Raw genomic sequence first — 13799 nt, forward strand, 5'->3', positions numbered from 1 at the left:
TCACAAAAATACCTGAAATACTGATTCATCTGACCACTGTACACATTTCCACTGTGTAATGGTCTAACCCAGAGGCCTCCAAGCCAAGAGAAATCAATGGCCCTTCTGGACACTGTTAACATAGAGCTTTCTTTTGGTACAGTACAGTTTTAACTGGCATTTGTGGATGTTACTATTGTTGTACTTGACAAAGGTTTGCCAAAGTAGTCCTGATCCCATGTGGTGATATCGCTGACAATTCTTGATGCAGTGCTGCTGTTGAAGGTGAAATATCCAAATGTCTTCAAGTATGTAATGTGGACAGGGACGCTGATAAGGAAGTGCGGATCCAAAGGGAGGTTTATTGAGAATGGTCAGGTGAGCAACGTTCAACACAGGGCAGGGGCGTAGATTTAGGGTGGACGGTGGGGACGTGTCCCCATCAATATCCACAAACTATCGAAATGTCCCCACCAATAATTTAATTCACTTAAAAAACATCGCGCTGTCAGTATAAACCTAGACATGCCGAAAGGGTTAAATCACATTCTCTCCCCGAGTTGCACCGCCCCCAAACACATATGAACATTGTGATTGGCTCTGCCTTTCCTTGCTGTCATGTGAGTGGCTGCTTTCAGATCATAGTTTCAGATACGAACAGCGCCAAAACAACTGTGCGCCATGCGCAGGGGCAATTTCCCGAAGTGTAAGGTCTGTGCCTCCCACAAGTGAGGATGGAGGTAGCAAGAAGAGGTGGACATAAAGAGCTTCTTCCAACGAAATGTGTAAGTCACATAAACTCAAGTTCGCTACTGAATAAGTCCATCATTATAATGCCGTTATGCTAGTGTTTTCACCGCTTTTACGTTCAGTCTAACGTTAAAGCAGACTAGTCTGTAAATATTCCCCGAAAACTAACTGCAGAATAAACACCTACATGTAAACATATATGACCCTGCCAGTTCTCCTAATATCTTAGAGTAACAGCTCCAAGTTCAGGTGAAACAATTTTGTCAGAAAAACAACAGCCTGTGCTCCATCTTTTAATAATACTATGAGACATGTTTAATTTGTACGAAAAATGAACGAAAGTCTTTATTAAACTCTCTCTTTATCAGTTAATAAACAAATTTTTAACATAACACTTTCAGGCCTGTAGCCAGCTTATTGAAAGGGGTTATTTGTTTTCTGAAAAACTGAACCTTTTTGCAGTTATTCACCTGATTTTCTGTTTAATTGAGGCATAGATATGACGTTTTAGTGACATATTAAGAACTAATTTTGCTGGATAATCTTGTTGGATAGTTATTACAACTACACTTTTTAATGTACCAAAACAATTTCTACCAATTTTGTCAAATTGCTTTATTTACACATTTAAACTGTAAGTTTTATTCATTCTTGACAGGGGTGACTCGTCCCCAGTCCCCACCAATGTCAAGCGCAAACCTACGCCCTTGACACAGGGACAAACAGATGTATACAGGCAAATCCACATTCGTAGTCAAAATAACAAGTGAGTGGTCAGATAGCAGGCAGCAGACAGGGATGAACAAGAAAACAAACAAAACAAAAGCGAGGGTCAAAACCGGCAAGACAGGGCAAGGAAAACGCATTGTAATGTCACAGAAACAGAAAATAAGACTCAGCACTGATGTGTGTGCTGTGCGCGTGCTTTATAAATAGTCCATGTGATCAGTCTTTGACAATCCTCTGGCTCTGTGTATGCAATCAGTCAGGATCAGGCACCAGTCTGAGTGTGTGTGGTGCATGACTGGATCTTGTCGTCCATAATGGTGGATTTGCAGTCCTTTCTCACGTATTTTCAGCAAACTAGTGATTCTCGGCTCATCTTTGCTCCAAAAGGACTGGACCTTTCTTTAATGCTGCTTTTGTACCAAGTCATAATTACAATCCCCTGTTGGCATCACCCGTTTCAGATCTCATCGTTGTTTAACCAATTTACCTGATTGCTAGCCCTAAATTGCTCCTGTCCCAACTTTTGTTGGAATGTGTTGCAGGTCTGAATGACAGAAAAGGATGTAAATTTACCCATGAAATGAAGTTGACCAGATAAACTTGAAATATTTCATGTTTATATAGTCTGCAATGAAATACAAGTCAAAGTAAATTTGGAAACCACTCATTTCCTTTTTCATTTGCATTTACCATACTGTCCTAACTTGTTCTGATTTGGAGTTGTAATTTATGTTGTTGTTCAGCTGTGATGTAGCAGAAATAGATTCCCAATAACACTCTATGGTTTTGATGGTTGAGGGTAGTCCTGTGTATGTATCTTTATTAATTTACTCAGTTGACTTATTTGCTCCATACTATGCAAAAACCAGCTGGTAGGCCTAAAGAAGTTATAGAATAAAGTGATCTAGCATGTCAATCAGCACACTAAAGTTTCATGCTAAGACAATATAATACAAGTAAATTATGTATCTTAGTTCAATGTACAGGGTAAGCTTAGTTCACTAAAAACTATTTGGTCTAATTAGGACACTCTTTAACTTACAGAATGTTTACAATAGCCTTATATCAATAGATCAATTAACATTTGATTTGATGACCCCATGATATGGAAGCCACATATAAAAATATTTTCAGTTAATTGCAAGTTGAATGCTTGAGTAGTACAGCACAGGGAACTCATGTCACAGGTGTAACAGGTATTTCTAAGGGACTACATTCTAAATTTGGAACAGGCATGTTTGCTGGAGTTATGGAAATACTGTTACAAAACAACTGTAAAAGGACAAACATATTTATCAGCCTGTAAAGTGAACATAAATAATTAATGTGATCATTACCTTTGAAGCAGAGGAGAGTTTCAGTGGGGTTGTTTGTCATGATACTTAAGGGATTCAAAGTCACAAAAGACTTCTTTTTCTAAAATCTCACAGAAGGAAAATATGTTTATGCTGTTTGACGGTGTAATAACATGTCATATATTGCATCATTTTGTAATACTAGATAATTTGAATTAATAATTAGTTTGAAAAACAAAAAGTTTGACCTGAAAAGAGACGCGTATGACGCAAAATAAAACAGATATTTGTGGTGTTTTATATTTTAAAATTAATTTATGTTTATTTTATTTTACTTATTTTAAACATTCTGTCCTCTAATCAGCTACCCTTGAGGCATGATTGAAAAAATAGGCCACAAATGTTTGGTGGATCATCTGAGTGTAATATAACTGTTTATATATACAGGTGGTCAGAATTATTAGCTCCTCTTTGAATTTTTTTCTCTTTTTTTTTATATTTCCAAAATTATGTTTAACAGGGCAAGGAATTTTTTACAGTATGTCTGATAATTTTTTTCTTCTGGGTAAAGTCTTATTTGTTTTATTTTAGGTAGAATAAAATCAGTTTTTAATTTTTTAAACACCATTTTAAGGTCAAAATTATTAACCCGTTTAGGCTTTTTTTTTTGATAGTCTACAAAACAAACCATCGTTATACAATGACTTGCCTAATTACCCTAACATGCCTAGTTAGCCTAATTAACCCAGTTAAGCCTTTAAATGTTACTTTAAGTTGTATAGAAGTGTCTTGAAAAATATCTACTCAAATATTATTTACTGTCATTATGGCAAAGATAAAATAAAAAAGTTATTAGAGATGAGTTATTAAATAAACAGGGGGGCTAATAATTCAGGGGGGCTGATAATTGTGACTTCAACTGTATATATAGCCAGCTTTAGTTTTTGAGCATGAAGTACAAACATATTTATAGTTATACAGATTATACACAGATCATAGTTACAGAGTAGATAGCAATAATAATAATAATAAGTTAATAAAGATATAAATTTGAGCATATAATGGTTCATATCATTGTCAATGCATGATGATCACACTCAATAAGGGATGCAGGATTTTTTTTGTTGATCAGTGGTCTGAAACTGGCAGATTTAACCTACCAAAAGGGTGGACTTAGTCTCTCCCCTCCCCCCCTCATTTGTTGAACAGACCAAACCAATGACCAATGGCCAAAACCATTGTAGGAACAAATACTATGGTGTCTATGGCAGCTGCTTTTCAGAACTTTACTGTGTTTAACTAAAGAGAGAAACTTATGCCAGTTCAAAATAAGAGAGAGACTAAATGATGATAAAATTTGAATAGTTCAGTTGAACTACTAATTTAACCAATAATCTGAATAAGCAGTCACGTCAGGCCTCAGGATATCTGGGGACTCCAAATATCTATAATTTTTCAGAAATCATATATAACAAAATCCATAAATCATATAGAACATAAAGAGCCAATGCCAGCCCATGGCTGGCAAAGAGTATCTAATATACCAAGAGGGGGTGATTGCTTGAATGCATATAGTACTTCCAGCTAAAAATTATGGCATGTACCTTAACTTTTCATATGCTAAAAAATAAAAATATTTTTGATACAGCAACATAAAGTGTATCTAGTATGTAAATTATAAATGAAAAAGCTCTGAAAAAAATCTAATTTTATCCCAAATAAAACATAACAAAATATAAACACAAAATAAATGGCCTACATTTAATGACCAACATAATAGAAAACTCACAATAACAGGCTTATAAAAAGCTAGAGCATCAGATGGTTATACTACTTTGAAAAAGTTATTTGTACGTTGCTAAAACAACACTACCAAAATCTATTTACATTGTGTTCAAAATTATCAAGCGAAATGAATTTGTTGTCATGACCATTTTTTTTCCAATAAAAGTCATGAAATCAGTAAAAGTCACTGAAATCAATCTCAGATTCCTGTGATAATTAGTTTGCAAAGGGAGTCCAATGAAAAGAAAACTACTTAAGAAGGACGTTGGGTATTATTAAGCAGGCCACAGGACTCAAGCAATATGGGTGTAACATAGGAGAGCATTGCAATAGAGGTGGAAATCCAAACACAGCTTTACTGAGAATGGTCAAACAAGCAGAAGTCAAACAGGTACAAACACAAACATCAGGGTTAATCCAAAAAAAAAAAGTATAGGAGGAAGATGGAGTGGCTTCCGTAGGTCGCCCTGGCCACTCTTGGAGCTCAGCATGGACAGGTCTGGTAGAATGTTGCAATAGAGGTGGATATTCAAATGCAAATAATTATTAGGAATGGTCAAATAATTATTGAGAATGACCAAACAAGCAGAAGTCAAACAGGTACAAACACAAGCATCAGGGGTAATCCAAAAGAGAAAATTCAAAGTATAGGCAATAGGTTAAGGAATTCAGCAAACAATCATCAAACGTGAAACTGTTCAAAATCAAAAACAGGCAAGGCAAGGGACATGGAAAATGATCAGAAATGTATGTGACAGTAACGAGATTAAGGGTGACTGAGCTGCTCTTATGAGGTTGTAAATTGGTTGCAAGTATCTGTGTAATCAGAGTTAGCTTTATGAACATGTGGTATACGTGGTCTGGGTGAGGTGCTGATGTGAGGTGTACAGTGCTGGTGGACAATCCGCTGGGGATCATGACAATGAGACAGAAAAAGGATCTCTGCTGCCAAAAAGTATCTGGGCTAGTTACTGTATGAAAATATTAGATTATGGATTATGACAAGGTTACACTGCTGACAAACCTGGCTTTTGTTCCGAAGGTTAATGATTCCTCTTACAACTGTTCTGCTTCAGGATTTTTATTATGCCTTTCTTATGCTTTCTATTGGCTTATGTGGTTTTATTGTGTGTCCTTTGAAAAGCTGAAAGGTTATCTTTCTTTCGAGTCTGTTCTGTGGCTTTGAAAAATATGAGATAAAGAAGTGATCTATATCATTCCCCTAATGAGATAGCGAGCGTTGTTTGAAAAAGAACATTAGGTTACTCTGGTTCTCTGTGAAACTTCCCTATTATACTGACTGATATTATACAGAAGTTAGCTTAACCCTAACTGCCTACAACCTTACAAGTTAACTTAATTCTAAATGCTTAACCGTACACCTGACAACAGTGACTAACCACTAAAATACAAATAAAGGAATAGAAAATTTAAATCACACCCGCCGATGCAGTGGCGCAGTAGCTAGTGCTGTCGCCTCACAGCAAGAAGATATCTGGTTTGAGCCTCGGCTGGGTCAGTTGGCGTTTGCATGTTCTCCCTGCTTTGTGTGGGTTTCCTCCAGGTGCTCCGGTTTCCCACAGAGTCCAAAAACATGAGGTACATGTGAATTGGGTAGGCTAAATTGTCCGTAGTGTATGAATGTGTTTGGATGTTTCCCAGAGATGGGTTTCAGCTGGAAGGGCATCCTTTGCATAAAACATATACTGGATAAGTTGGCAGTTCATTCCGCTGTGGCGACCCCAAATTAATAAAGGGACTAAGCCGAAAAGAAAATGAATGAATAAACCACACCCACTCCTTTGCAGTGGTGTGGGGGAGCACGCTTAAACACCAATTCAAATTTAACCTTGCCCAACAGACAATCCATTACTAATATACTGCTATTTTAGCTCATTATTGTCTCCAATACATGTGGAGATGCCCCTCACACAAACTCTGATGCTTGAAACTGAGGGGCGCATTATGAAATGCAGTTTTTGATAGCATTTTTTCATAGTATGGTAAGCTTTGCTGTGATATGTGAATTTGCAACCATTATCCTAAAAAATTTTTGAAAATTTAAGTTTATTATTAGCAAATAAAATGCAATTGAATTTAAATTTAAATTTGGATTACAAAGGCAAGCATATGTATTACACAATCTACTAAAAAAAGCCCCCTCGAAAGTCAATGTATAAATGTTATGCTGAGTAGATGCTATCAGTTTTTGACCACAATGAATAAACACTTAATTTTACAAAACAATTTACTTTGTTGTCTTCTAAATGAGCGTTTCAAGCAAGTCTGCAAAAAATTATTGTTCAACACAAAGTGCACAAAGTTATTACAGTCTAAATGAAAACCATGTTCATGTCTCAATGCCAGAAACAGTGTAAAGACAAACCAAATTTAGCAATTACAAATTTTTTGCCATATAACCATGTGCAACAGGTTAGTTTTTTAGTCTGAAACAAATTCAGACTAAATTCTCTATTTTTCTGTGGTAGCTGGTTTAACTGTACCACCTTTACAAAATGTAAAGTAATATATAAATAAACAGCTGAAGGCCTGGTCTCTCATTCCATATATAAGAGGACAAAGACATTTGGGGAAAATTAAAAACACTATAAAGCCTACATACATTACATTCATTGCAGTCACAAAGTCAGCATTAACATAAATGACTTCTTGGACAACTCCAAATAAAATGGATGTTACACCAAGACCCAGCTGTAGTAGATGCAGAAGAACAGTCTTATTAGCTTTTTTAGCTGACATCTTATCACAAGCAGCTGTTTTAGCTACAGCTGTTATAGATGCATAAGTAAAGATAATAACAACAGATACTAACACAAATAACATACTAGTGAAAGCTATATCGAGTTTATTGTAGATCTGCAGCCTAAATAGAGTCGTTCTTGAACAGAACAAATGCATTGCTATGTTTGTAGTATCAATGCAATAAAAAATAATAGTCTCAGACAGAGGCTGAATCATACTTATGATACAGACAACACCAATAGCCAAGCGAGTTCTTTCAAAACTGGTCAATTCTGCATGTCTGAGAGGAAAACAGATGGCCACATATCTCTCCAGTGACATTAATGACAGATTTAAAGTAGAGATCTGATAGAGAGCTGTTGCAGAAACGAGAAGAAGAAGACAAACATTTTTCATAATTAAAATCCCACTAGCTGCACACACATACATCACCACACTCATAAAGAGATTGAGAGTATCAACCCAAAGCATCTGACCGAACAGAATATAGCGAGATGTCTGCTGGAAAACAGTCTTTTTTCTTAAAGTGAAGATCATAACAGCGTTGACATAGAGGAAAATAACACATGGTGTTACAATTAAAAATGTTCTCACTGGTGCAAATTGTTCCATCAGTCTCTGAGTTAATTTAGATGTAGATTCATTCAAATGAGACATTTTCAGAAGTGTAAAACATGAAGATCATATTAAACACAGATGGTGTTTTAGACCACTGAATATAGTTCAATCTGCAAATATACAGTATGTGCTGCAGTTGCTGGAGGCTGCTGATGTTAAATAGTGGACCATCATATTTTAAATACTGTCAGACTAAATCCCAGAGGGTGGTTTGTCTGTGTGTATCAAAAACAAAGCATGAAGACATACAGTGCATGCCACATAGCCTTTGAAATATTTGATCGACCACCCCTTTAACGACGCTTTCACACTAGCACTTTTGGTCAGCACCCGGGTTCATTTGACGTCAGAGTACTTATGTATAGCTAGTGTGAATTTGCCTTCTGAACCATGAACCGTAACCCAAGTCCGCCTGAAAGAGGTGGTCTGGTGTTTGGTTTGTGCAAACTGGTTCACTTCTGGTATGAATGCAATCGTAGCAAATAACGAAAGTAAACCACCAACAGTACAACAAACTGTTGTTTCCATAATGTTTATTCGTGTGTGTGTGTGTGTGTCTGTGTATCACGTAAGGTACCATGGTGACAAGCGTGACTGAGCTAGGACAATCACAGTTTGCTTGTCTCCTTCAAAAACAGCTTCTGCAGACATCGCCTGATGTTCTGAACCTTTATAATATTATAAAGAGTTTAAATAAAGTGTATGTCCATTCAGTAAAAGCAGAATGACCATAATGTGTGGATATCTTTCCATTTTAGCGATTTGCTTTCGTGTTCGTCAGCTAGCAGCTTGATGACACAAGCGTACCAGGGTTTAGAGAGAAATTAGACAGTGTGAACACAAACCAACAGAGAAGGTGGCAAGGCGGAACAATCAAACTTAGGTTCGGTCCAGGCAATTAAACAAGAATTTCTTCTAATGTATCACTTCTTTTTGCTGCTTGGCTCTTTGGTGTACCACATAAGATGCACAATAGCACTGTCTAATACAACCTTTAGGTGCTACATATTTTAATATATATTTTTAAAATAATTTAGTGCTTTGATGGTAAAGCTGAAATTTCAGCAGCCACTACATTGCATTTTAGTGTTTCCTATCTAGTGTCCTGAAGCTCTTCTGTACACATTGTGGTGAAGGCTTCTACAATGGCGACATGTAGTCCATTCCTCCACCAACAGTTACTGGTGTTTTTCTCCTGTCATAGCCAATGAGGCATCTTCCGCAAAAGCCATTTCTGATTCCCTCACCTTGCCTACAGGGGGCCTCTTGTCTTTACACAGACACAAAGGCCTCATATGGCCTCCCATGATGCTTACTCCTGATGTGTAACAGCCGCCAGCACTGGCACAGTGGTCTCTACCCCAGTTTTGGCATTCTCTTACTTTGTCATCGCCACAGAGGCATCTCTTTATAGACCATTCCTCACTCCCTAAATCTTGGCAACATAGATTTCTTCCCTGTCATGGTCACAAGTTCTCCTCCCATCTATAAAAAACCTTTATTTAACCAGATAATTAATTGAGAACCAGTTCTCATTTACAATGATGACCTCATCAAGAGGCAACATAAAAAGCATATATGAAGCAGCAGGAACACAATATAATAACAATTTCACAGATGCAATAAATAACATATAGAACCAAGAAAAAAACTAAAATCAATCACAGCGATCCTGTACTATTAACTGGATTTAATTTTTTAAGGATGATAGTGGAATGAAAGTGTTAAGCTTTAAGGTCTGCTGTCGATGATTCCAAGCATCTGCAGCTGTAGCGACCAAATGAAGAGCAAACTTTGAATATACAAAGGTTAATAAGACTACTAGAGCCCAGAAAACATCAACATATTTATTAAGAACATATAAGGTTAAGAAGTGACTATAAATATAGTGGAGTTTTCCCAGTAAGAGTTTTGTAAATGAGCAGAAACCAATGAATTTGTCGATGTGATTGATGAGAAGGTTCCTCCAACGTGTCCCTGGCCCTAACTTATCCCACTTCAACAGAAGTTTTATGGATTTAGGTATATTTTTTGGGAAGTCGCGAGTGTCTAGATAATTCTAGGAAAATACGACAATACGTTGGGAAGCGTCCAATCCCGATAGGAAGGATACTGTGGAGGCCATCTGCTACCCAATGGGGGAGATAAGATGGCAAGATTACATAAGGACTAGCCCTAAGAAGGGGGAGTGCGCATAAAGAAGGTGGTTAGCGGAGAGGGAAGACACGGGTCCACCCGAGAGGGGGGACTGAACCGTGGCGGAATAGGCATATGGGATCACCTAGTGGGGATCACGCATAGCAGGCACCTATACCCAAAACGTGGGCTGACCAGCGGGCAGACCTACAACGTAGTGGGCCAGCAAGTGACTCCTCCGCTAAGTCAGTGCTGGGGGCCACGGAGGAATCTGCAGGGCTCACCTGACGGGGAACTTTACTGGCAGATAAAAAGGCGCACCTATCTCCGTGTTAGGGAGAATGGCGCAGCAAGCGTATTTCAACACCCTACCGAATTGATTCCTCAATCAACAAAGGGTTACCTATTACCCTTGAGGAAACCGGCTCCACTTGCAGATTGTAAAACCTTGCAAATGTGTTGGGTCTCGCCCAGCCCGCAGCTCTACAGATGTCTGTTAGAGAAGCGCCGCGTGCACGCGCCCAAAGAGGATGCGATGTTCCGAGTGGAGTGCGCATGCACTCTCGGGGGACACGGCTCACCTCGGCTTTGATAAGCAAGAGAATGGCATCCACAATACAGTGGGATAATCTTAATTTCGATACGGCACTTCCCTGCTGCCGACCATCATAACAGACGAAGAGCTGCTCAGATGATCTAAACTCTGAGTGCGGTCCAGATAAAACGCAAGGCCCGAACTGGACAAATAAAGAAAGGGCTGGGTCTGCCTCCTCCGGGGGCAGCGCTTGCAGGCTCACTACCTGGTATTAAAACGGATTGGTAGGAACCTTAGGCACATATCGCGGGCGGGGTCTCAGGATGTGAGAGAAAGCCAGCCCAAATACAGGCACGAATCACTGACCGAAAAATGCCTCCGGGTCCCCTACCCTCTAATCCATATCAACGCGACCAGCAGAGCTGTCTTCAGGGACAGAAAGATACTGAGTCGAGGATCGAAGGGATCTGACGTGGCTCGTGTAACGAGGGCGAGATCCTAAGAGGGCATGAGAGGGGGGCGGGGTGGATTAATACGCCTAGCGCCTCTGAGGAACCGGATGATGAGGTTATGCGTTCCCACGGTGCTGCCAGCCACCACGTCATGAGAGCGGAGATGGCAGCCATGTAACCTTGAGTGTGGAGGGCGACAGCCTTCTCTCCAGCTTCTTTTGGCGTAAAGACAGCACAATGCTGATCTGGCAAATTACGGGGGTCTTCTCTGCGAGACACACCATTTAGTGAATAGACTCCACATCAGGGCATAGGCGCGCTCGGGGAGGGGGCTCTAGCCCGAGTGACGGTATTAGCGACCATAATCGGAGGTTACCTAAGTCTTCCTCGCGTCTAAGGACCACCCGGAGGTTCCAAAGATCGGCGAGGGTGCCAGATGGTGCCCTGTCCCTGAGAGAGCAGGTGCTCTCTCAAAGGAAACTGCCTGGGGAGGGCTATCGCGAGGAGGGAGAGCTCTGACATCCAGGTCCAGGTTGGGCCAGAGGGGCGCAACCAGCAACCTGTTCCTCAACCTCACTGATCTTGCACAGTAACTGCGCGAGCAGGCTCACTGGGGGAAACGCGTATTTGCGCATGCCCCGAGGTCAGCTGTGAGCCAGTGCATCCGTGCCGAGAGCCCTCGGTCAGGGAAAAGAACAACTGGCAATGAGCGATCTTGGGGGAAGCAACAGATCGATCTGCGCTTCCCCGAATCGCGCCCATATCAGCTGAACAGACACGGGGGATGGAGTCTCCATTCTCCAGGACGTAAGGCTGCTGTGAGAGCGCATTGGCAGCACGGTTGAGCTTGCCTGAATGTGAATGGCATGCAGCGATTTCAGCCGCGGATGACTCCAGAGGAGCAGACGGCGGGCGAGCTGAGACATGCGGCGAGAGCGAATACCCCCCAAGCGGTTGATATACGCCACCGCCGCCGTGCTGTCCGTCCTGACCAGCACGTGTTGCTGCTCCAGCACTGGAAAAAAACGGTGGAGAGCGAGGAACACTGCCAACAGCTCCAGGCGATATGCCAATGCAACTTTCCACAGGTCCGCAGCTGCATGCCTGCAACGCACAGCCCCCCAGCCCGTGTTGGAAGCGTCTGTTGAAACGACAAGACTGGACGCCTGTCCTAGAGGCACTCAGGCCTGTAGGAATGAGGGGTCGCTCCAAGGGCTCAGGGCGCGGCGACAGATCAACAGAGACTCGGTGTGTGCACGTGCCATGCGCGTCTGGGGACTCGACCGTGAAGCCAGTGCTGGAGTGGTCTCATATAGAGTAATCCGAGCGGTGTAACGCAGCTGCGGATGCCATATGCCCCAGGAGCCTCTGAAATAGTTTCAGTGTGACCACTATTTTACTGTCGAACTCTCTTAGACAGTACAGCATCAGCTGAGCGCGCTCTCAGGAGAGGCGAGCTGCCATGGTGACCGAGTCCAGCTCCAGCCCTAGAGAAGAGATCCTCTGCACGGGGGCGAGTTTGCTCTTTTCTCGGTTGATCTGAAACCCCAACAGGTGGCAGTGCCGGAGCACTTTGTCTCTGTGCATAATCAATTGCTCCGAGAGTGGGCAAAAATCAGCCAGTCATTGAGATAATGGAGTATGCGGATGCCTGCGAGCAGAAGGGGCGCTAAGGCACCCTCCGCGGGCTTGGTGAAGACCTGCGGAGACAGAGAGAGCCCGAAGGGGAGGACTTTGTATTGCCAAGCTCGACCTTCAACGCAAACCGCAGAACTGACGGTGGCGAGGAAGAGTGGAGACATGGAAATATGCGTCCTTCAGATCTAATGCTGCAGACCAACCCAGAGGACGAACGCACAGGAGGATGCGCTTCTGCGAGAGCATTCTGAACGGCAGCTTGTGCAGACAGCGGTTCAAAATGCGCAGATCTATGATTGGCCATGACTCATCGCTCTTTTGGGCACGATGAAGTGTAAGCTGTAAAACCCGCTGTCTATCTCGGCTGGAGGGAGCGGCTCGATTGCATCCTTCGCCAGGAGGACAGCAATTTCCTCTCGCAAGACAGGGGCGGACAAGGGGGCTGACCCTGGTGAATACACACCCGTGAACTTGGGAGCCCGTTTCTCAAACTATATCGCATAGCCGAGTCTAATTGTGTGTGTGAGCCACCGCAAAGGGCTGGCCCGTGCTAACAAGGCAGGCAGAGCTCTCGCTAATGGATTCATTGCTACAATCGTTGACGTACCAGCAGTGGGGCAGCGTGGAGTGGGTGTGCTGATCCGGGAAGCGCGCAGGTCCCACGGAAGAGCTGGGGGTGAGAGATTTGCTCTCACTCTGCACCCGAGCTCCGGAGGGGAGGCTCGAGGGGTGGGAGAAAGGAGACAGTCCTCCCAGCGCTCGTGAGCCACTGGCGAAACCGAACCTGCAAGCTAGAAAGCATAGCGTCTCAGACTGGCAGATTTCGCGCTGTCACATCCGGGGAAGTGGAAAAGTGCTCTTTTATTGATGTTTTCATGGCAGTAAAAAGTGCCGTTGGAAATGGGGCCCCGCCCTCCAGCGGGGAAAGAGCAAGTTCCCTCTTCTCCAGATGGCCTGTCCCAGGGACGCTTCGCGGTCCGTTGCCGGACTTAGTGGCGTTCTGGGCAGGGGGGGCTGCCTGCTTCCAAGGTGCTCGACGCACTCGCTTCGCCAGAGGCGTATGCGGGGACGGTGCAGCTCTTGTAGGCGGGCGAGGAGCAGATTTGGATGGTACGCCGA

At 42.2% G+C, this 13799-nt stretch overlaps 1 protein-coding gene and 1 pseudogene across 1 annotated transcript; both read right to left on the reverse strand.

Moving 5' to 3' along the window:
• The window catches only part of or93a10p (odorant receptor, family 93, subfamily A, member 10 pseudogene), a 44992-nt pseudogene that overhangs the window by 14331 nt on the left and 16862 nt on the right, over nt 1–13799 (reverse strand).
• Nucleotides 6699–8075, reverse strand: or93a5 (odorant receptor, family 93, subfamily A, member 5). Its single transcript, NM_001423397.1, is given in 1 exon segment — nt 6699–8075. A coding segment is annotated over 1 exon segment (948 nt). The 5' UTR covers nt 7959–8075; the 3' UTR covers nt 6699–7010.

Source organism: Danio rerio, chromosome 21 (genome assembly GCF_049306965.1).
Source record: "Danio rerio strain Tuebingen ecotype United States chromosome 21, GRCz12tu, whole genome shotgun sequence".
Taxonomy (NCBI): Eukaryota; Metazoa; Chordata; class Actinopteri; order Cypriniformes; family Danionidae; genus Danio; species Danio rerio.